The following is a 21,956-nucleotide window of genomic DNA, read 5'->3' as shown; positions in this document are numbered from 1 at the left end:
CAACACCTTCATTCAAACATAAGTCTTTGTTTCCTTTTCGAAGTGTATCCACTGCTCTTATTTTAGTTGGATTAGCAGTCTATGATTACCGTCTTATAGTTATTTGTCTAAAAGGCCCTACTTTTAGCTGTTGTGTATCATCTCAGGTCTTTTTCTGATTAGCCCTCTCATTAGAATCGAACAGGCACTTGCACTTCTAGGTTGCGCTAGACTGTTTACTGCTCCCTTCACTATGGCTTACTTCATGCAGTGGCAGTTTTTGATATGGGCGACATGGGTTATTGATCAAGGTGGCATCATGGTGGGCATTAACAAAACAAGTTGCTCGCACCCATGCTGCCTTGACATCAAGCCAGCGCATTTTGGGGATTGCATAGGCACCGATCGGTTTTCTAATAAGAGCTCCCTCCATTTGCGAGGAGCTCTTGCCGTGCAGGGAGGAGAGGGGCGAAGCGGCCAGGGATTCTCTGGGTGGCCGAAGTGGCATCTAAAAACCAGCTTGCAAAATAAAAGGAAATAAAAACAAACCACCAAATACAAAAATAACAGACATTATGATATAGACTTATAATTGGCACCGATGTGTTTTCTAAATTCTATCACACACATATACGCGAAAAGTAAATGTGAGATCCCTCGGTGCGCCTTCTTGCTACTGCTGTGCTTAAGTCTCACACACAACCTGCCAAAAGGGGAGGGGGCGGGCTGCTTCCAAATAGAGCACATTTCATTCATAATATTCAAATGGAAGATGGACAAGAAAAGGTCAAAGCCAGCAGGTCCTCAGTTTAGAAAAAAAGAAAAGAAGAGGAGGAAAAACGAGCAAAAGATAGAGTTAAGCAGATGTGTCATTGGATAATGGCACTCATTATGCATCCTGAAACAAGAGAATATTCATTAGTAGGGATAGTGATAAATTTCTGTTTACCTTTAGCCACTTGGCTATCATAGTAAAACAGTAAACTGACAGTAGCCACTGAGATGTGGCTTATTGAATCTTTTGGACTGTGTTCAGCATAATATTAATTAGCCATTAATTGGAAGAGGTGTGTTGTTGATGTGTCTCCTATTCTCAATATATCACAAATTATAATTGTAATGTCTTTTAGCTGTTTGCATATGATTAAATATTGTTATTATTATCCAATGCTTTGTGTGTTCATTTAATACTACTGATACACATATCAAAGTATATTTATAACACAACACAAGAACAGTGATTATATGAGCAAGAATGATCACTACTGTCATTATTTATTGACATTCCTAAAAAAGTTGAAAGACAGAAAGAAACTATTAGAGAGACTGTTTAGCATAGTAACATCATGATAATTATATAACATTCACATATAATAATAATGAATAGAGTGAACTGTAGGAATGCCAAATATTTAATATAAAATGTAAATGTTTACATAATATTGGTAAGAACTCAGTGGTGAGCTCATAATAAGATATTAACAAAACAAAATGTTTATTAATAACTAGAAATGAATGGTAGACTTTGTGAGTTAGTTAAAGTAAAATAATCCATCCATCTTCATCCACTTTTCCAGGGCTGGATAAGTAGTACAGAATACAGTAACCAAAATACATCATATACAGCCTTATACCTCAGTAATCAAATCTGACTTCTCTCTGCTCTGCCTGGTGTTCACTGACTTCATGTCACTGGGAGAGCGTGTCTCCTCTTCTTGGAAGGCACTCTCCAGCACATTCAGGATGGATTTTCGTATTTCAGCCTTAAAATCTTGTCTCAAGAAGACATACAGCAGTGGATTCAAGCAGCAGTGAAGAATGACCAAATTCTCGGAGACATACAACACAATTCGGAAGGCATAGTGAAATGTTTCATTTGGTGGAATAAATACCACCAGCTGAATTAGATCAATGATGTAATAGGGCCCCCAGCACAGAAAAAAAGTGACGATAATGGAAGCAATAACTTTAAAGGGGCGACTTGATTGGCTGGCCAGGTTGCGGTTTGTCCTGAGACGATGGATGATGACAGCATAACAAGCGACAATGACAGTGAAGGGGACTGCAAATCCTAAAAGGAAGTGGGTGATTGAAATGGTATGAAAGACAGATGGTGTTGCATATTTAAAATCCTCAACACTGCTGAAGCAGTAAGTTGTGTTTTTAGACACTTCCTCTGTGTGCATGAAAAAAAAAAATTGAATGTTGACAATCAAAGCCAACACCCAAACACACAGACTCACATAGAATGCGTTGCGTACATTTCGGTGGTTCTGAGTCCAGACAGGACACACCACAGACATGCACCTGTCCACACTGATCACCACCAGAATGTAGACACTGGCAAACATGTTCAGAGAGATTGTAGTGGCGTCCAGCTTGCACATGAAATTACCGAAAGGCCAGTGAAACCGCAAAGCCAGGAATGTTACACTAAAGGGCAGAAATGCTGCAAAGATGAAGTCAGCCACAGCAAGGTTGAGGTACCAAACTGTGTTAACAGTTTTCTTCATCCTGAACCCGGTCACCCAGATAACCAGTCCATTCCCGAGCAGACCGAGGAGAGAGACCAGGGAGAAAACAGCGATAGATATGATGTTGAAAGACTGACGCAAGTTATCCAAAGACTCATCTACATCAGGTGCGGCACTTGTATTGCTTGGACTGAAATTTTCTGGGGTCATTGCAATCATTGCTTTGAGACCTGCAGCAACAGAACAAAAACAAAACAAGTGAACAAGTGTGTTTTAAATTTCTGCTTGAGTCTAGTACAGCTGAAGTTATGACACAAATGAAGACTGTCCATATCAGACCTTAGAGTTAAATCAACATAAACAGTAATGAATTCACTTACAGATTTAAACGTTAAGGCAGATTAAGGTCTAGATTTCAGGTGAGCCAAGAAGTAATTGAAGAAATTTAAGAGCAGTCATGAAAAAAAGAGGTATACCAACTAATTTATTATTAGCAATTTGTTATAAGATTGCATATCTCAAACTAAATTATAATTATGATACAGGGCTTACAAAAAAAAAGTAATGGGGATGACTGGGACATGCTTGTTTTTAACTCAAGTTATCAATAAAAGGTGCAGGAAAATAATCAGTGGTGTAAATAAACAAAAATCCATAGATGATGGATTTTCATGAAGCAGCATGACACAAATGAATCACCATCTGTTCTTGTAATGAACTGTAATGACCTTTGTGTTTGGTTTGAATACACCTTAAACGGTACACCTGCATTTTTTCAACTATTAGGCAGAAAAACATACACTGTCACTCTGTGAGAGTTTGTAGACAAGTTATAACTATGAAAGAAATGCAGTACTTTATTAGTACCCAATTCTATGTCACTGTAAGATAGTCTGACTCGAGTGATAAGGAAAGTGGAATGAGCAATATATTTACAGTGACCTCCATCACATGTGAAACTTGCTAAAACCCTTCATAATTAACTCAATTAACAAAAATCAAACGCACATGGATTCAGTGACACAGCTTACCTTTCCTTCCTCCTCTGAATCAGAGACTGACTATATATAGGGCTATCAATTTCCCTTCAAGTAGCCACTACCACTAGCTTGAGCTGAGGAATCTAAAACTAAAACTAAATGGCTCTATCTAAGAAAAAATATTCAACAAATCCCTTTGTATCATGAAACAAACAAAAGGAAGCATTCCTATGGTAAAAGAAACCCCTCCTCTTGGTTTAACCTGCTCATGTCAAATATGACATCATCAGTACTTTAAAAAGCAGGAAATGCTGCTCAGACCTTTCTGGTAGCTCATTACCCATACTGTCCAGTTGTTGTTGTTGTTTTTGTTTTTTTTTAAACTGTATTCAAACAAGTCAATACTATAAATGGCTTCAAGTGCTCATTCAGGCCTTTTAGAAGCCAGACACCCAGACACTGAGCCATGGCTCTATGCTACATGCACACAGTCCTGCATATTCACTTTTTCCAGATGTGCTTGGATTTAAAAAAATTCCCTTCTCTCTGTGTACTTGGCCTGTACCACTACACTTGTCTTTGGAATGTCTGCCTTCCTGCCTTTTTTCACAAAATGGTATGAGTCTGTTCTGTCTTTGTATGTGAATGGTTGCATGATTTGCTTATCAAAATAAATACCCGTCCCTGCCTGCATGGTTTCAGCAGTCCCACATACAAACTGGCCATTAATAATTGACATGAAATAATCTCATGGGCTGGATGCTGTCTTGTTTCTTTATGTTGTTGGGGGTTCTCAAGAATGACACCATTACTTGAAGAGAAGGTATTTGTAAATGTAAAACAACGCTTTGCCATCACATTCTGCCCAGAGGTAACTCCCTCTAGCTCTCTAGCTCCCCCTACAGTCTAGGAGTATTAACAACATAAAACATGATACTTTGCTGTTATCATTACAGATGTAATTGTATATAGCCGGCTTGCAGTTCGTTTGACACACCTGTGTTTCAACGAAGCCTGACAGACTACTTAAAAAAATTAAAACAAAACAAAAAACTACATCCTAATCTCAAAATATAAAGACACCTTAAATGGTAGAGGAGGTACATTGTAGTCTTTGAAGAAGCGCAATACCTTGGTCATTTTGGACCTTTGCATTGTATGCGCTTAATTCACATAAAAACAGACAGACATTTTTGATGTTACAGCCCAAACAATTTTTTTTAACAAAAGCTGAACTATTTTAATACAAACATTCGCTTATATTTATTTCACTCACCACGATTTTGCATAAATTCTCCTCATTAGGTAGACATAGTATGTAACTAAAACCACTTTCTAAATTTGGTTTAAATGCACCATAACAGATAATATCTGGAGTTTTACAGCAAGTACATACCGCACTGCCACTGTCTGAGGCTTTTTAGACAAGTTGTATTTATGACAGAAAAAAACAGTGAAGTCCTCACATCAGTGCTCTCAAGCAGTTTAGCTAATTTACCCAATATTAGTTAATTAGCTTATTTTACAAGATTAGTGTTTTCCTGAATAGAAAATAACCATGGATTTTATGGTTGTACAAAATAACAAGATTGCATACCTTTGGTGAAGTGCTCCTGTTTGGCTGTTGATGAATACAGAAAAATGACTGATCAAACTGACTGGTTAATATAACTCAGACTAATCAGGGGAGGATCTACTGTGGTGGCATGTGTCGTCATAAAATAATCTTTCTAATATATTGCATAATACCCCCCCCCCCCCCCCCGCACTTAATTTAAAAATGGTTCAGCCCGTTGCTTCCAACTGCTTTATTTGTTTTTAGTAGCAACTAATACCTATAACTGTGCCAGAGGACAATTTGAATCGATACCATGGGCAATTCAGATTGTCTTGACTTCTTCGTTATATAGCTTGTATTTAGATAGCTTATACCTCATAATTGGCGTTTTGTTGTTTTGTTTTTCCATTTGAAATGTTAATATTCTTGTTTTGATTGTAAGCTTTGATTCCTGTGTGTCTATTTTATCGTTATTCTAGTGTTGTATCTTAATTTTTATGATATTTCTTGCTTTGGTTTACGTCAGGTGTTATTATTCCCAGCAATAGTCACCTAAGTGTTCCTGTTTGTGCCTCTTTTTGTTTAATTTCTGTATCAACATCTTGACATCTTAGTGTCGTTTACAATATCTCTGACGTCCTGGGTTTCTCTCTTCTTTTTTTTCTGTTTTAATTTTTAATTTTTTTAATGTCAGTGTCAATGTTTTCACCTTTTGTTTGTTGTGCTTGTTCTCCACAGAAAACTCTTAGTGTATTTATAGTCGAGTCTATACTGTGTCGAGATGTCTGTTTTGTGCCAGTGCTAGTTTCAGTCATAATGCAAATGTACTGTTTACTTTGCAAACTGAAAACCATTTCCTGTTTCAGACCACAGTTGTGATGTCCTGCTTAGTAACATAAATCGAACACATGGGCAAAATTCTTGTAAAAGTTTTTATAGCTACTTATTATTAGAACTATTTATAACTAGATTTTAGGGCTGTGTCCTGAGTCAGTTTCTCTTTTGCCTCTACACCAATGAATCAGAAATAGCCTAGGTTTAACTTCACTAAAATAACATCAAACTGATTAACATTAATTTTTTCAGTAACTTTTTTGTTGTCCAAATAAACACTTGTGACTTCCCCAAAACTTTTTTTTTGACATTTTACATGCTTGATTGATTCATTAGCGCTCTTTCAAAAATCAGAGACAAACTAAACAGCTTGCAGCTTTATACTGGCACTTTCACATCATATTTAATGTTCAGTCTATATTTTTACTGATATAGACTTCAATGACATAAACAGCACAAAATTGTATGTCACAGAGATAGGATATGGAAAAGGGAGGCAAACCCTCAACTCTCTGCCCTCTTATACTTCCTCTATACTTCCTTGCAGCTCTGTTATTAGACAGACCAACAGCCTTCATTTTTGCAGCACCCATCTTATCAAAATCATATCTAAAGCTGCGGGGCATTTGAGCTGGTCTGGTATCATGTGGTTTGCTGCACTGCAACTCTGCATAGTACTTTGAATGATGGCATTAGTGTTTTGATATTTACTGATGTAGATATATAATGTTTTTTTCTGCAGGCGGTATTCTCAACTTTTTTTTTTGAAAAAACACGAATGGTATTTTTCTGTGACTATGTGTACTGTCTCTCAATGTCTTCTTCATTTGTTGAGTCTTACACTGTCAAAATTCAGTTTTCAGACAGAAAATACATACTGGTTAATTCAATTTGTTTTACAAACCCTAATTCAAAAAGTATTCCAAAATAAATTTTTAAGAAGAAAGTACTTGATTTTGAAAATAATCCCGTTATGTTGATTTCTGATGCTAGAGCTCAGTTTCCTGTGGTGGTGATCACACTGGTTAAATGCCAGTATGACCCTCAAAGCAAATGACAAAGCCAGGTGATGATCTTCCATTGCTTTAATTGTCAGATTTAGTGGAACACTTGCATACGTGGGCATATGTGTGTGTATGTTGTGGAATTATATAGCATTATATAGCTTTTTAGCATTATACTTTTCAGCATTATACGTTTAAGCAGGCCTCTGTGTGACCTTAGGAGCAAGAATAGTTGAAGCAACATTACAGGAACAAGATGCACAGACGGGATACTTATAGTACAAAAGTTGTAGACAAGAGGGGGGCAAAAGGGCAGTGTGAAGAACAGTTTAACACCTTGGATAAGTATAGACTAGAAAAGCAGAACTAAGGAGGAGAGCATAAACCCCTGGCGCAACACACACGTGACACCTACGAATCGCACACTGACATGACCCACACACACTCCCACAGTACAGACAGGAACACACACACATTGCAGGCAGAGACATGTACATCACACACACACATGCACAATTAAGATATGCAATTAAGAAAGGGGTTAAAGATAGGGCAAGACCTTAAAAGAAAAGGTAGAAGATGAGAGATGAGGAAGAAGTTGTTTTGATCGAAACTGTGCATGACGTATAGGTGAACGTGATAACAGAATAACAGGAAAGGTGGGAGGTAAATAAGGTTCGAAGAACTGCCCTTCGAATCTGCAAGATGCTTCATGCTGAGCTGATTCCCTCCTGCGCAGGGGTTGAAATAAAGAAGTTGATGAATTGAAGGAGTCTGTCTCGAGTCGTTTGTTGAGTCAGTCGTTGTGGTCTTTCACCAGGTCAGATTCAAAGGATCGGGAGAGGCGTCAGCACGCCGACAATGTGTGTGAGTGTATGTGTGTGTGGTTCTACAAAACAGAATGAAGAAAACAACACAGATTACAATCTAATGTAAACACCAATAATCACGTTAGTAGGCTACATAACATATTACAGCCACATACTTCTATTATGGACCTTATTACTACGCTGATGGCCTTTGCTTGTAGTAGGATGGAAATGGAAAGATGTAATCATCTTTCCATTACTTATGATGTTAAATAAAGTAAAATGAGGCAAATAAACATGATAAAAATCACCAACTCAAACTAAAACTTAGCTTAGTCTAGCCCAGGGGTGGGCAATCTCAGTCCATGAGGGCTGGTGTCCCTGTAGGTTTTAGATGTGTCCTCAAACCAACACAGCTGATTTAAATGGCTAAATTAGCTCCTCAACATGTCCTGAAGTTCTCCAGAGGCCTGGTAATGAACTAATCATGTGATTCAGGTGTGATGATCATTTAGCCATTTATTTTTAGCTCAAAATGACAACATTAACACAGTAAAACAGGTCTCTTTCTTAAACAGAAGCCTGTCATGCTTAACTTCGAGAATATAAGTAAATCTTTCTTTAAAAGAACTCTGTCCTGCTTAACTTAAAATTATATAAATTAATAGAAAGCAATAGAACAAAAATATTCTTGTAACAGTGCACATATAGTGCATTTAGTACAATTGGCTTCAGTTGAGATATTATTTCAGCTTTTCTAATGCTAATCAGCTGCTCCTGTTTGTAAACCCGCTTGTTCCCATGATTACGCATCATAACTCATCATCATTATTCATCTATGTATTACTTTTATGTATTAGTCGTCTATTTGTTGTAATCACCTATCCTTGCAGTTGTTTATTACACAAAATAAATTATATTATCACACTTCTGGCCACATAGCGCTGATATTCACTGCACATGCCCATATTAACCTTAACCAGAGGGTTTAAAAAAAATAAACCAGTGTTTACATACCATATCTGCTTCTGCCGTGGCCTGGTGGACAAAAAATTGGTTAAGGGTTCCCCGAGCTTTCACGCCCCTCATGTTCTTCATGTGCCCACCACTAGAAGCATGCCTATGGAAAAAGTGCGCCGGCACACAGTGCAGTGCGCTTTATAGGTGTTATCGTGCACTTTTCCAGCCAGGTGTTTTCCTTTTCCCATTCCTCCCTGTACTTTTGCAGCCTATTTTTCTTTCTCTGAGGGGAACAAACATTGCTGCTCTAATGCTGGGCTCACACTGTGCGATTTTTGGCCCATTTTGAGACGATTTTTGAGTCGTGCGACCGATTTGGTGATCGGCCCGATTTTGGCCTTCATCGTGCATCGTGTAGTATACGTGGGGTAACGAGAAGCGATTAACACCTCACGACCAGCTCCTGATCATCAATCGCTCGTGAGGGTGTCACCACAGGTGCTCACACTGCTCACGCACAAACACGTAGACGTTGGTGTAAAAGATGGAGCAGCACAGCTGTGCAGCCTGTGATCTGGACACAAGCGATGGAGGCACAACTTGTAGAACTTTGGAAAGCTCATCCGAGCCTTTTCGATGTGGCATCACAAAATTATCACGACCACAACAACCGTGAAAATAGTTGGATTTACACTGCTGCTCAATCACAGCTGCCTGATTAATGTTTTTCATTAGCAATTTAGCAAAGTTGATGGTGGTGGTGTGTCTGTGTGAGTGAAAGACAGAGAGGGAGAGCGAGCGACAGATTTTCTGTTATAACTGTTGTGTGCCCACCTTATTACTAAATTAGGCAGAGCACTCCGAATTGAATCAGGACATAATGTCTTTATGTTGCTTTATTGAACACTGTCCATCTTACAACTGGCCACTTAACGGGGCTTCCTCCGGACAATAACATCCGGTTCAAAGGTCATCACCTTAAGACATAGCCATATCAATACATGACAATAACCTTCATTTTATGGAGGCACAGTGTGAGTACTCAGGTCACATCAGAGCATCGGGCGGTATAGTGTGAGACCTGCATCGTGACCTATGAACTTCTAACCCCTGCGAGTCAATCGTGCAGTTTGAGCAGGAGCTGAATAACGTGACTGAAAAAAATCGCACAGTGTCTGCCCAGCTTTAGGTGTACTGTCATCCGAGACTTGCACCGCAGTGTCTGCGTTTGTTTCCCTGTTGGCCATGCTTCTTGTTGTGGTCATCTGTTGTCTTCCGGTATTTTCTCCGTAAGCGACCTTTCCTCGACCAATGAGATGAGCGGTAATCTGAATTGTCATACTCGAATTGTCAAAGTGTGCTGTCAGCTCATTGGTCACAAATCAGGAGAGGGGCTGGGAATTATGTTTTCAAACAAAGCGTTAATTCCATTAAAAGTTATAGACTACTTTTGATTCTCACTGTATTACGGGACAAAGTGCGTCCCTTATTAGCTCAATACGGGACGTGTACTTTTGTTTCGAAATACGGGACGATTCCGTTTTTTAAGGGACGGTTGGCAACCCTACGTAGACTGAGAATGCCCACACTGGCTTAGCCAAAACTTAGCTTGGCCTCGCCAATCTTAGCTTAGCTTAGCGATAACTTAGCATATAAAATGTGTAAGCAGAAGATGTCCAGAGTAGGGATGGGTACCGGTAACCATAACAGTAGTATCCAGACTGAAAAACAGCGCACATTTCAGTGCTTTATTTCGGTGCTTTTTTTTCCTGAGATGTCATACACTTTGGATTCTAGCCAATCATTTTACCTTTCCAAGGATAGTAGGCGGGGCCAGGAACGTAGTTCTTTTAGAGCAGAGCTACAGATTAAAAATGCCCAAGGCAAAGCGGTCAAAAGTCTGGCTGTACTTCACAGCAAAAAATGCGAACTCAGCAGCCTGCAATAAGTGCTTTAGGGTGATACTGTGCAAAAGAGGTAACACCTCGAATCTGATGAAACACCTAGCGACGTATAGCATTTTGTTAAAAGCCGAGAAATGCACCGTATTTGATAGCTTGCTGCAAGACCGAGCACCGAGCACATCTACTGCGGGTGTGGTGCCTGTTATTGGACCCGGAGTTAACATAACATATGACAAACAAGAAAAGACTCATAAACAAGAAGACATGGATGATAACATAAACTAGACCACACTCAACTACGACAAACTAATAAAAATACTAGAACTTCACATTACCACAATATATCATAAGGCACAACGGATTACAAGGTGCATTAAGCAAAACAAAACAGTCAGATAAGTCAAACTTTATTCAACGCATTCTTTTTGTGAACTGATGAAGACACTTGGATATAGTGATGGGAATTCCGTCTCTTTTTAGAGAACCACCTCTTTCGGCTCCGCTCACTCTTTCGGCTCCCAACCGGCTCTTCAGGTTCACTGTAAAAAAAAAAAAAAACGTTGCTAAAACTTAAAAACTCAAGGCAACCGACTGCATTTACGTTTTTAGGTTCTGATGGATAACTTATAATTTCAAGTTTAGGAGATAAGTTGCTTTAGCTAATGTTTTTGTGTTGACAAAATTAATAATTGTCCTTTTTCTCAACTCATATTTTATTGTTTTTGCAACGTATTTCCTAAAGTTTACACAACATATTTTTTTTGTTTTGCCAATCAATTTCCTAAAGTTTAGAAAAAGTATCTTTCATAGTTTTCATGAGGTGCTCCCTGTTGTACCAATGAATGTTTACACAGTTGATTTTCAAATAACTTTGTGTTCAAACACAACTGCACCACTGACAATGTTGACTTTTGAGATCAGCCATTTTTAACATACTGACAACATTCAGCCACAAATAAAGTCCTTCCAAAAACACAAAAAAATTTTTGTAACAAATGTTACTCATCCAATTTTAAAGGTGGTGTTGTCAGACAGAATATTAAACCTATCTTGATAGATAGTCACTAACAAACAGATTCAAAACATCAGATGGCAGGATGTGAACAACTTCTATCTGGTTTCCATACAGCAAACAACTTTCAAACAAATGTTTCCACCACTTGTCTTTTAATAGTAATGGTATCAACACTCCAATTTCCTGTGAAGTTCAGTATCGCGCCACATTGGTTATAAAACTAGTACAAATGTACATAAAACCAGATTATAAATTTTTTTAAAACAGCTCAAGTTAGAATAAAACCTTTCAACATCTTATAATAACATGTTAGACATGAAATCTGCAATCAGCCATGCAAGCTACATTAGGTAAAGTTAGAACAGAAGACATTGATTCAGAACTTTCTGCACCATACCGTTTTCTTAAAGACAGAAATTAACTTTTTTCAGAGCAACTTGCCATGAAACCCAAAAACTGTAAATCAAAACAAATTGCCATTCTGTTTTACACAAGTTGCATTTGAGTTGAACATGTTGTCAAATAGGTTAGACTTTGGTTAAGAGCTTGGTTTTGAAGCTTCTTATCCTCTGGGAACAGGTAGATGTCAACTCCATAAAAATGTGTTGCACAGCTTCAAATGTGTACTTGAGTTCTTTGGGAAACTCCATGTTGAGCCCATAAAGTAGGCCAAACAAGTAGGCAAAGGCAGTGGGAAGGTCTGGCAGATCATCAAGAATAATGTCCTCTTCCAAAACAATGGCAGTGTTGACCACTGTGGACTGCGAGTTGGGTCCCACGTAGTCCTCCAGAACAGTGAGGATGCCCACCGTAACACCTCGGGTTGCCCTCTCAACTGGATCTGTATCCTATGCAAAATAAAAAACAACAGTACATATAAGTCTCTGAAAACCAAAAATGAAGATTGAGTAGATTTGCATACTCACCAGACATGTTAAGAAGAGTTTGGTCTCGTCATCGCGAACAAATATCGGTAACCCTTCCAAACTGATGGTTCGTCGATGCTGGACTATGTTTGAGACCTAAAACAAGGAAATCAAATAAGACTCAGTCTCATTTATAAACCTACCATTTTATTTTTAAAACACATTAAGTGTTGTTGCTCAAAATACAGCCTTAAGGAAAAAGATGTTGAAATGAGTTATTACAGATAATTGGTCATGTTTTTGTCAGTTTTTTTTATTTATTTATTTTTTAAGTAATTTTGATGTGCAACAAATGTAGCACACTTATTACAACATTTATAACAAAAAGTGCCATGAGTGGGATGAGAGTTGAACTGTCTGTCATGACCTGCAATCTGCCAAACACAGCGCTGCTTGTTAGCTTATAATCCCATTCAGGACACACTTTTTGAAAACTAACAATTTTTACATCAATTTAGTAAATATTTAATAAAGTATCTTTCGTTACAGTGGGAACTTCAGGTTCCTCATAAACCAGACACAAATACATTTTTATATATTACCTGTTCATCAAACTTCTGCAACAGGGAATCCATGTCATTGCGGAAAGCAGCTTTTCTAATTCGATACAGCTTAATCAGCCGAAGTGAGTAAGTGTCGAGGGCAGTCATGAAGGTCCCCATGAGATCCTTGGTGGTAATGCGTGAGAATTCCGCACAAATCTACAAAGCAACAAAAAAAAAAAAAAAATAGAAGAAAACTTTTAAAGGTACATTATATAAAAATCACATTGTTTTCAAATTTGGTTAAGGCAGACGGCCAGGTGGCTTTCAGTCCTTGCAAAAGCGCAAAGTAGACCCCGTAGCATCCAAAAATATGAGATGCGCATGCGTACTCAGGCACAGAAAGGTGCCAATAGCTTCAACTCATGTAAAACTTGAATTCATTCATTTTTCCAGCAATAAATTTCATCTGAGACCAACTTTTGCTCCAAAACGTTAAATGATTAGTTGAAACCCTTAATGTATTTGAGTTTATGGGCCAACTGAACTTTTATTGTTGAATTGTGAAAGAAATGACTGTAAGCTCAACAACTGCAAGTTTGATTTTTTACAGTGAAGTTGCTTTAATTAATTTATTATCAACACCAATATAAAATTATGCACAAAAGAAATGACTAATGTTAAAAAAACCCTGTGGTTTTATTTATATATGTTTATATATAAATATATACCCCCTAGAGACAAAGCACGTACAAACTCCAAAACACGTACAAATTCCAAAGCACGTACAAAGCTACCTAGATCACTTAAATTACATAATTGAAAGCATATGTGTATTGTCTGTGTATTTATACACAAACTAAACAGCAGTGACTTTTGTAGGGTCACTGACGTTGTTAGCTGGTATATAATGATGTGCTAGGTGATCGCTAGTGACATAGCTATTGTGGTTTGTGTATCTATACACAAACAATCATATATATTCAAATAATTTAAAAAAAAGTTCATTTACCTGTTACTACCACACACCAAATCATGTCGTTGGTACTTCCTGGCTTGTGTAGCCACTAGGTAACAAAAGCTCAACACTGCCCCTAACCTGCTATGAGGGGATAGTGCCTGCAACTGAACCTGTGTAAACCATAGTTTTTTTATTTGTTTAACTCTGATACAAGTGCTCCATTGAGTTGGAGCTTGGCACAATCTTGTTAGAGGAGGGCGCTCTTTCACCTCTCACTCTTTTGTTCCAGTGGAGCCATAGGTTGAAAGGGCAGAGCACGTCGTACACCATTGTTGTCTTCTTCAGCGTCAATGTGGAAATCTTTTCACCCTTTGGGTTATTACTGTGTTTGTGGAATCTTCTTGCAATAGCTGGCATGAACCCAAGTGGCTCGACCTTCGACCTAAACTGCTGTCAAGCTGGTCTGATCAGCACCCGGTCTCCCAGTCTGGGAATTCCCCACCTTGGGAGGATTTCAGCATTCACCATGTTATACTCACACATAAGGCCAAGTGTTGGAATTTAATAATCTTTAATACAAATATACCTCATTGTTACGTATCTCACAACTGCTTAATATTTAGCATCACACACTTGTTTACACTTTATTTCACACGGTTAAGTATTGTAAAGTTTTTTTCACAATTCGGCTGATAAATAAATATAATATTTATTCACCTAGATAATCCTACATTATTTATTTTTAAAAGTGATTATTATTATCCAATGTTTGATGATTTGTTTTTTTTTTGTTTTTGTTTGCCTGTCCCGTTTGGCTCTTTTGCCATCAGAATTGTTGTCTAAAGGCAAAGAAAGATGCCCAACGGATTTACTTTACCAAATTGACCATCCCAGCCTTGCCGTAATGGTCCATTTGATTCACCTTTTATTGTTCATTTTATTTTCACTTACTGAATACGGGACAGACTGGACTGGGGGAAAGAAGGTGAGAAAGAAAGAGGGAAAGAGAAACAGCTGAGAAGAGGGACGGGGGAGAAGGGCAAAAAACAAAAACCAACAGAATGAGCAGAGAAAAAAAAAGAAAGAAAGAAAAAAAATGCATATATCGATCACCTGGATCACCTGCTGAGAAAGAAAAAAGAAAACAAGCAGAAGAGAACAAGAGTAATAGAATAAACAACATCACAATGATATATGGGAATATGACAGTAAATACTAAATATTAAACATTATTGTGCAGCACATAAGATCAACAGAACACAGTGTGCTTTGAGGTAGGAGCCAAAAAGGGTGTAGTTTGTGGGTGTGATCACCCGTGTGTACACCTGTGAGCATGGACGCGCTTGTTTTTTTAAAAGGTTCCTTCATGTAATGATCTGCTAGAGGGTGTGGGGGGGCCACAGCCCCGTCCTCCAGGGCATGAAGCAGGTATGGAGGAGATCAAAACTCCAGACATCCAGAGGCCCCCAGAACACAAGAGACCAAGGAAGACCAACAGAGGGGCAGCCGCGCCACTGTCCCAGAAAGAGCTGAGGAGAGTCCCAGATGAGGGCTCACTCAGCAGCCGCGGAGCAGAAGCCAGGGGGAGTTGCAGTGACGCGCCCGTGAGCTCCGCCGGCAGCCAGCCGTGCCTGAGTGACCGAGCCCCAGACCGAGAGGCCGAGGGCACCCCACCTCCGAAGTGGCCCGAGCGAGCCCCAGGCTCCAGGCCCCGATAAGCGGTCGCCAAGGAGTGAGCCGGTGTGTACCTGGACGCCCATCCCCGGACACAAAGAACCGCCAACGCACCGATGTCTGAGGGAGTCCGCCACTGGCAGGGAAGTGGTGGTAGGGGGAGATAGGCCTCCAAACCTTGGAGGGCCTAAGATGTCCCCAGAGAGGTGGCGCCTGACACCCAACCTGACATATAGACACAGAAATACAGGCACACACATATACAAACATCCATTCCCACCCTCATGCTCTCATATGCACTTACTCCACACTCAACCAACGTGGAGACAGACATAAAGAGACGCTGTACACACGATCACACTCCCCAAGCGTACTCTACAAACCGGGTCTAGGTACCCTTGCCCCTGGAGGGGGAACTGCACCCAGACCCAGGTGGTGTTACCCTTTTCCCTGCGGTGGGGGGAGGCAGACCGCCCCGACTCCGCAGCAGCAGGGAGGCCCCACACTCCAGACCGCAGTCGGACGGCCAACTCCTCCTCCTAGCCCCCCAGCTCCAGCAGGTCGCAGAGAATGGGGGTGAGAGAAGACTCCAAACCTCCCTCCACCCACTCATTGTAGTGTTGATGCATGTGTGTTCTAAGGTGCATTTAAAACCCAGGAGTGCATGGAGCTACCTGCCAGAGAGCAGCAGGTAAGCGCATGGTCCCTCCTGCTAGCCCTCAATGTCTACGTGTATGTAACCTTGAGAGGTGGGCAACGACGCCAGGGGTGGGGTGTACACCCTGATGGTACTTTGGATTCCGTGTATCGTGCCCACCCCCAAGATCCTATATGTATGTGTAATGAGAGTGTGAGTAATGTGAATGTCTAAGTTGTGGGATAAAATTGAGGCAGAGGCAGCCAGAAGGGGACGGGGGGGGGGGGGGGGGGGGGTAGCCTCCTCTGCACCCTGGTGACATACCCCTACTCCAAGGTCCTGCATGTGTGGGTGGTTGTGGTGGAGCGGGAAGAGGGAGGCAGCTTGAGATGGGGAGGGAAGGAAGGGAGGGGCAAGTGACCCCTCCCTGGGGCCAGCTCCCCCGCTGACCCCAGTAGGCACCCCCATACTCCGCGACCTGCCAGGGAAAGGGGGCCCAGGCCCATCCAGACCGGGGCCCAGCGCAGCAGCGCCTCCCGGCCCCACAGAGCCCGGGACAGTCCACCCAACCCCACCACAGAGAAAACTGCACCCACCCCACCATCCACTCATCTTCCAGACTACATAAGACAATAAACACCCAGGCTGAGATCTTCCTCCACCTCTCCTGTATCTCCCCCTCCTGCAGGGAGAGCTCCCGAGGAGAGGAAAGCTCCTGCAAGATGTGACAATCTCCCCCACCAGTTGAAGAGCCCCCCAGGTGGCTCGATGCACCGGCGGCACCCTGCTCCAGGGCTGGGCCCCCATGCACCCACCCGCCCACAACCCCGGCAACACACCAACCAGGACCCAAGCCCCCGAGGCCCGGCCCGGGCCCCAGCCCAGAGACGGAGCGCCCCCAGAACCTCACGCCCATCCTGGACCCACCCAGGGGCAGCCAGGCTACCAGGTCAGTAACCCACGTCCGTCAGCACAGACCCTCCCCTAGCCCCGCTGCACGCAGCCGCGAGAAAACAGTCACCTGAGAGCCAACAGAGCCCCTAACCGGACATGACCGCTACCCCGGGTTGAGCCCCCCAAGGAAGATGCCTCCGGGGAACCCCCCGACGCCCTACGCCTGTCCCTACCCCCACACCAATCACAACAGTGAAGGCGGGACCAAACTATGACCCCCCACCCCCACTAGGTGATGGAGCTGATCAAAGGAGCCCAGAGCAATTGATCTGATGTGGTGGCAGAGGCTGTATCAAGACTAATGTAATCTAATAGATAATTTCTATATTGGTTAGAATTAAGATTATTTTTATTTTTCCAGTTCATGAGGACTGTTTTCTTGGCTATGCATAGGGCAGTGAAAACCATATGGGCGATATTCTTTTCTGAAGTGACATTATCTAAGCTGCCCAACAAACACACTAAGGGGGAAGTTGGAATGTTACATTTCAGACACTTCGATAAGTCTTCACATATCTCGCGCCAAAACTTCTGAACTGGTGGACAGAACCAAAGAGCGTGGATATAATTGTCCGGTGAATTGGTTTGGCAGTGTGAGCAGTTGTTGGTAGACGTAAAGCCCATCTTGAACATCCGATGACCTGTATAGTGCACTCTATGTAATATTTTGTATTGAATTAATTGAAGACTGGGATTTCTAATTAGATGAAAGGTTTTTAAGCAAATCTGAGACCAGAAGTTTAGGTCTAAGTTAACTGATAAATCCGCTTCCCATTTTGCAATAGGAAGTGATATTGATTCATCTGTTTTAGAAAGCATTCTGTATATTTTGGATAGTAATTTGGGGGTTTTAAGAGTAAGAAATTGAACCACACTTGGTGGTGTTTGTAGTTCAACTTGACCCGGTTTAAATTTCTTTTTTACTATGGATTTAATTTGTTGATATTCTAAAAATCGTTTCTTGTTTATCCCATATTGTGTAACTAGTCCGTCAAATGAGATAAATTCTGTTCCTTCTAGTATATGTTCTAAATATTTGATTCCTTTACCACTCCAATCTGAAAAGTTTATCATATTATTGTTTTGTAATATGTCAGGGTTGTTCCAGATAGGTGTACGTTTGCATGGGATTAATGAAGACGCTGTCAATTTTAGAAACTCCCACCATGCTGTCAGAGAAGAGCTGATGTTGATGCTTTTAAAGCATTCATGTCGTTGGATGTTTGAGCTGATAAATGGTAGGTCTGAGATCTCTAGATTATTGCAAAGTGCTTGTTCTACATCTAACCAAGGTTCATCTAAGAGGGTATGTTTTAGCCATCCTGAGATAAACTGAAGCCTGTTGGCTAAGAAGTAGTGCTGAAAGTTAGGCAGTTCTAGTCCTCCTTTATCCTTGGTCTTTTGTAGTGTTTTTAAGCTTATACGTGGGGGTTTATTTTTCCAAAGGAATTTGGACATACATGAATCTAGAGATCTGAACCAATCTTGTGGCGGTTTAGTTGGGATCATTGAGAATAAATAATTTATTTTTGGTAAGACCATCATTTTTATAGCGGCAACCCTTCCCATGAGTGATATGGGTAGACATTTCCACCTAGCCAGATCATCTTCTACCTTCTTTAAAAGTGGGATATGGTTTAATTTAGTTAGATCTGCAAGCTTGTGAGGTAGTGAGGTAGTAGTAGTGAGGTAGTGAGGTAGTAGTAGACTTGCCAGTCCATCTAACCACATGCATCTCCAATGTTTCCAGAGTTTTGCTAGCTTGTATCGCTGTTTCATCGGCGATTTCAGCAAAATGGCCTTACTCTTAACACATCTAACCTCTCCAAAAGTTTCTTTTAGTGGTGTGTGGATCGATTTTGAAATATCGATTCTTCCGATACCAGTAATTTATGTTCTAGAATCGATTCTCATATTAAAATATTGATATTTTAGTACTTTGGGGTAAATTTTTAGTTTTTCATTAACAGGAAAGCAGTGGAAACAAACTATATCATTCGAATTGGAAGGAACTACTTCCTCTTACGCCTTTCATAGTCATGTGCGAAATACGGCTGTATAAATGTGTCGCAGCCCCTGGCGTGCGCACTCACAACAATGGCTGAGCGTAAACAGAGTCATGTGTGGACGTATTTTACCTCCACAAACAGTCAAGACGCGGTTTGCGATACATGTGGCAAGACAGTGAGGTGTGGTGGCAACAGCACTAACCTCGTCAAACACCTCAGAGTAAATCATATCACAGAATATGAGCTTATGTTGAGACAAACTGAAGAGGAGGACAGGGACAGGTGCTACCAGGGCGAGACAGACGTCTCTCGCGGAGTCCTTTAGTACTGCAGGCAGGCAACATGCTCAAATAGTGCACAACTTCAGGTTTTTTATTTCTGTATGATAATTCTGCATTATTAAGCAATGAGAACAAGTAGTCTGATGTCCTGATCATTATGAAGCTATATTACTATATTCTCATTACAATTTCATAATACAATTATATATTGTATTATGAAATACAATAAAACATTACGTTTTTGTACAGAGTATCGGTATCGGATCAGTATCGTCGATACCACCCTGAATTTTAGTTGGTATCGGATTGGAAAGGAAATCAGTGGTATCGCACATCACTAGTCTCTTTCCAGTGGAATCCTTCAGCGTAGTCAGTGTTTGATCTCCTGAAGAAATGTTTCGCCACCACTCCAGTCCTGTCCCAGCCTGATATTAACTGCTAATTTATCATCGAAGTGGATGCCTCAGACTCTGATATAAGAGCAGTCCTCTCTCAGTAACGGGAAACTGCATCCATGTGCTAATTTCTCCTAGTTGTCTCCTTGGGTATGCAGTGGGTATGCCGATCGCAACAGAACCCCTGCACCAACTTACACCAAAGGCCAGAAGGTTTGGTTCTCTACTCAGTAATTGGGAGTACTCTCCCAGTTGGACCATGTGAAATAGAGTCTATGGCCAACCCGGTTTTGTGCATCTGAAGCTGCTTCTCAATATGCAAACTCATAATGCGTTCCATGTATCTCAACTAAAACCTGTCCACTCCACATTCTGGTGAAATCACTGTAAAGTGCACTAGACTGTGATTCATTTCCACACTGATCACTAGAATGTAGACCATGACAAATGTGTTCATATAGACCATATTTATGGTGTATCACACTCAGGGGTAGAGATCTTGCAAAGAAGAAGTCAGCTACAGCAAGGTTGAGGTACTGAAATGTATTGACTGTTTTCTTCATCTTGATCGTGGTCACTCAGATATCCACTTGATTCCAGAGCACGCAAGGCAAGAGCCCAGGGAGAAAACAACAATACGGATGTTGGTGAGAGACTGAAACAACTCAGCATACACAGAGCCATTTGGATCAGGTTCAGCAGTTATATTGATTTGACTGAAAGAGTTAATTGTTATATCCATCATAGTCTTGAGACCAGTGAAGATGATATAAAGAAACAATACAAATGTATGTAAATCTTTAATATTTCTACTGTAATGCTTGCAGAGTAGAGATTTTCTATATGAGCACAGATTTAGGCACTGAAAGTTGTCTAGGCCTTCATACTGTGGAGCTAAGAAAGAAGCAAAGAAGAGTAAAATTTAGCATAAATTAATGACATAAAATACCAAAATTCAGAAAACCCGAATTTTTCACTCTTGAGATGAAAAATAACAATACAGGAGTGTGCTACGAAGTGATTTACATGTGTGGGACATGTGGGGACAGTGTTAAAACAGTGACGTATGATATTACTGAAGTCATCTTTGAGTAAGAAAATAAAAACATGTACACTTTCTCTTTGTTTGTCCTCCTGTACAGCATGTCGGTGTAATTTCACAACATAGACACAAGCATTAAAATGCAAGTATGAAAACAAGTTGATGACCAAAAATTTAGAAAGCCTATTTTGTAAACATTTTAAATATTTTATAAGCACTCATATACCACAATATACAACCTTGATGAGTGTCACTGATGTCTGCAGTTAGATGCTGCCAAAACAATAAGAAAATATTTGCATATATTCCTGGTTTGGATACAGCTCTTTTTATCACTATTCTGCATAGTTCTTTTTGTTGCCATTGTTTTTGTGTTTTTTTTTCAAAGGTACCTTTAGCCCTTTTCAAAAACTGATTGTCATTAACTTTCTATGACAAAATTCTAATATCCAACAAAGTATCCTTTATCAGTCTTTATGTAAATTGGTTTATGTATTTCATATGGATATTGTCATCCTTTGATTTTTTATGGTAAATGGTAAATGGCCTGTATTTGTATAGCGCTTTTACTGGTCCCCCCTAGGGACCCCAAAGTGCTTTACAGTCATCCACCCATTCACACACACATTCATACACTGGTGGAGGCAAGCTACAGTTGTAGCCACAGCTGCCCTGGGGCAGACTGACATGTTTATGTTGTTATGTTTTTATTCCTTTGCGAAAATCTTTTCACTCTTTTTGAAAAAGGGAATATGTGATCACCCTCAACAACGCATATCCACTCAAAGTTTTCAAAAACTGAGAAATTCTCAGCTGCTCTAAAGAGACAGAGACAGAAAAACGATTGTTGTCTTGTCATTAATGTACCATGCAACTTGTTATAGCGAAAAATTTCCGCATCCTGTTTTGCCATCTTGCTTGAAATTTCTTGTTAACTCTTACAGTCATCAATGTTCTTCTTGTGCTTGGTCAGTGTTAAGTTTTGAAAGAAGTTTGGGACCATGAGATATACACCGTGTGGCATTGCTTATTGACAATAACACAGCCTAACAATACCTAATTTCTTCAATTTTCTTTA

At 40.3% G+C, this 21,956-nt stretch overlaps 2 protein-coding genes across 3 annotated transcripts; both read right to left on the bottom strand.

The window, feature by feature from the left end:
• Nucleotides 1-1,607: 1,607 nt before the first annotated feature.
• On the bottom strand, nt 1,608-20,587 carry LOC147318515 (chemerin-like receptor 1). Of its 2 annotated transcripts, XM_086310481.1 has the most exons (2): nt 20,507-20,587; nt 1,608-2,606 (listed from the first exon to the last, which is right to left on the bottom strand). In XM_086310481.1, exons 1-2 carry the CDS (start codon nt 20,579-20,581, stop codon nt 1,608-1,610), a joined length of 1,074 nt encoding a protein of 357 aa, XP_086166607.1. In that variant the 5' UTR covers nt 20,582-20,587. The 2 variants fall into 2 exon arrangements, with proteins under 2 accessions (XP_086166607.1, XP_086166606.1); XM_086310480.1 differs by lacking the exon at nt 20,507-20,587 and having other exon boundaries at nt 1,608-2,663.
• Nucleotides 11,564-13,191, bottom strand: LOC147318516 (uncharacterized). The gene is made up of 3 exons (XM_086310482.1): nt 12,986-13,191; nt 12,444-12,539; nt 11,564-12,365 (listed from the first exon to the last, which is right to left on the bottom strand). Exons 1-3 carry the CDS (start codon nt 13,103-13,105, stop codon nt 12,045-12,047), a joined length of 537 nt encoding a protein of 178 aa, XP_086166608.1. The 5' UTR covers nt 13,106-13,191; the 3' UTR covers nt 11,564-12,044.
• Nucleotides 20,588-21,956: the final 1,369 nt, after the last annotated feature.

Source organism: Aulonocara sp. 'chitande type north' Nkhata Bay, linkage group LG11, assembly GCF_057382095.1.
Source record: "Aulonocara sp. 'chitande type north' Nkhata Bay isolate Kocher_YH1m ecotype deep benthic linkage group LG11, A_spYH_male_GT1.1, whole genome shotgun sequence".
Lineage (NCBI taxonomy): Eukaryota > Metazoa > Chordata > Actinopteri > Cichliformes > Cichlidae > Aulonocara > Aulonocara sp. 'chitande type north' Nkhata Bay.
The sequence above is the reverse complement of the archived record's forward strand: the minus strand, read 5'-3'. Positions and strand labels throughout refer to the sequence as shown.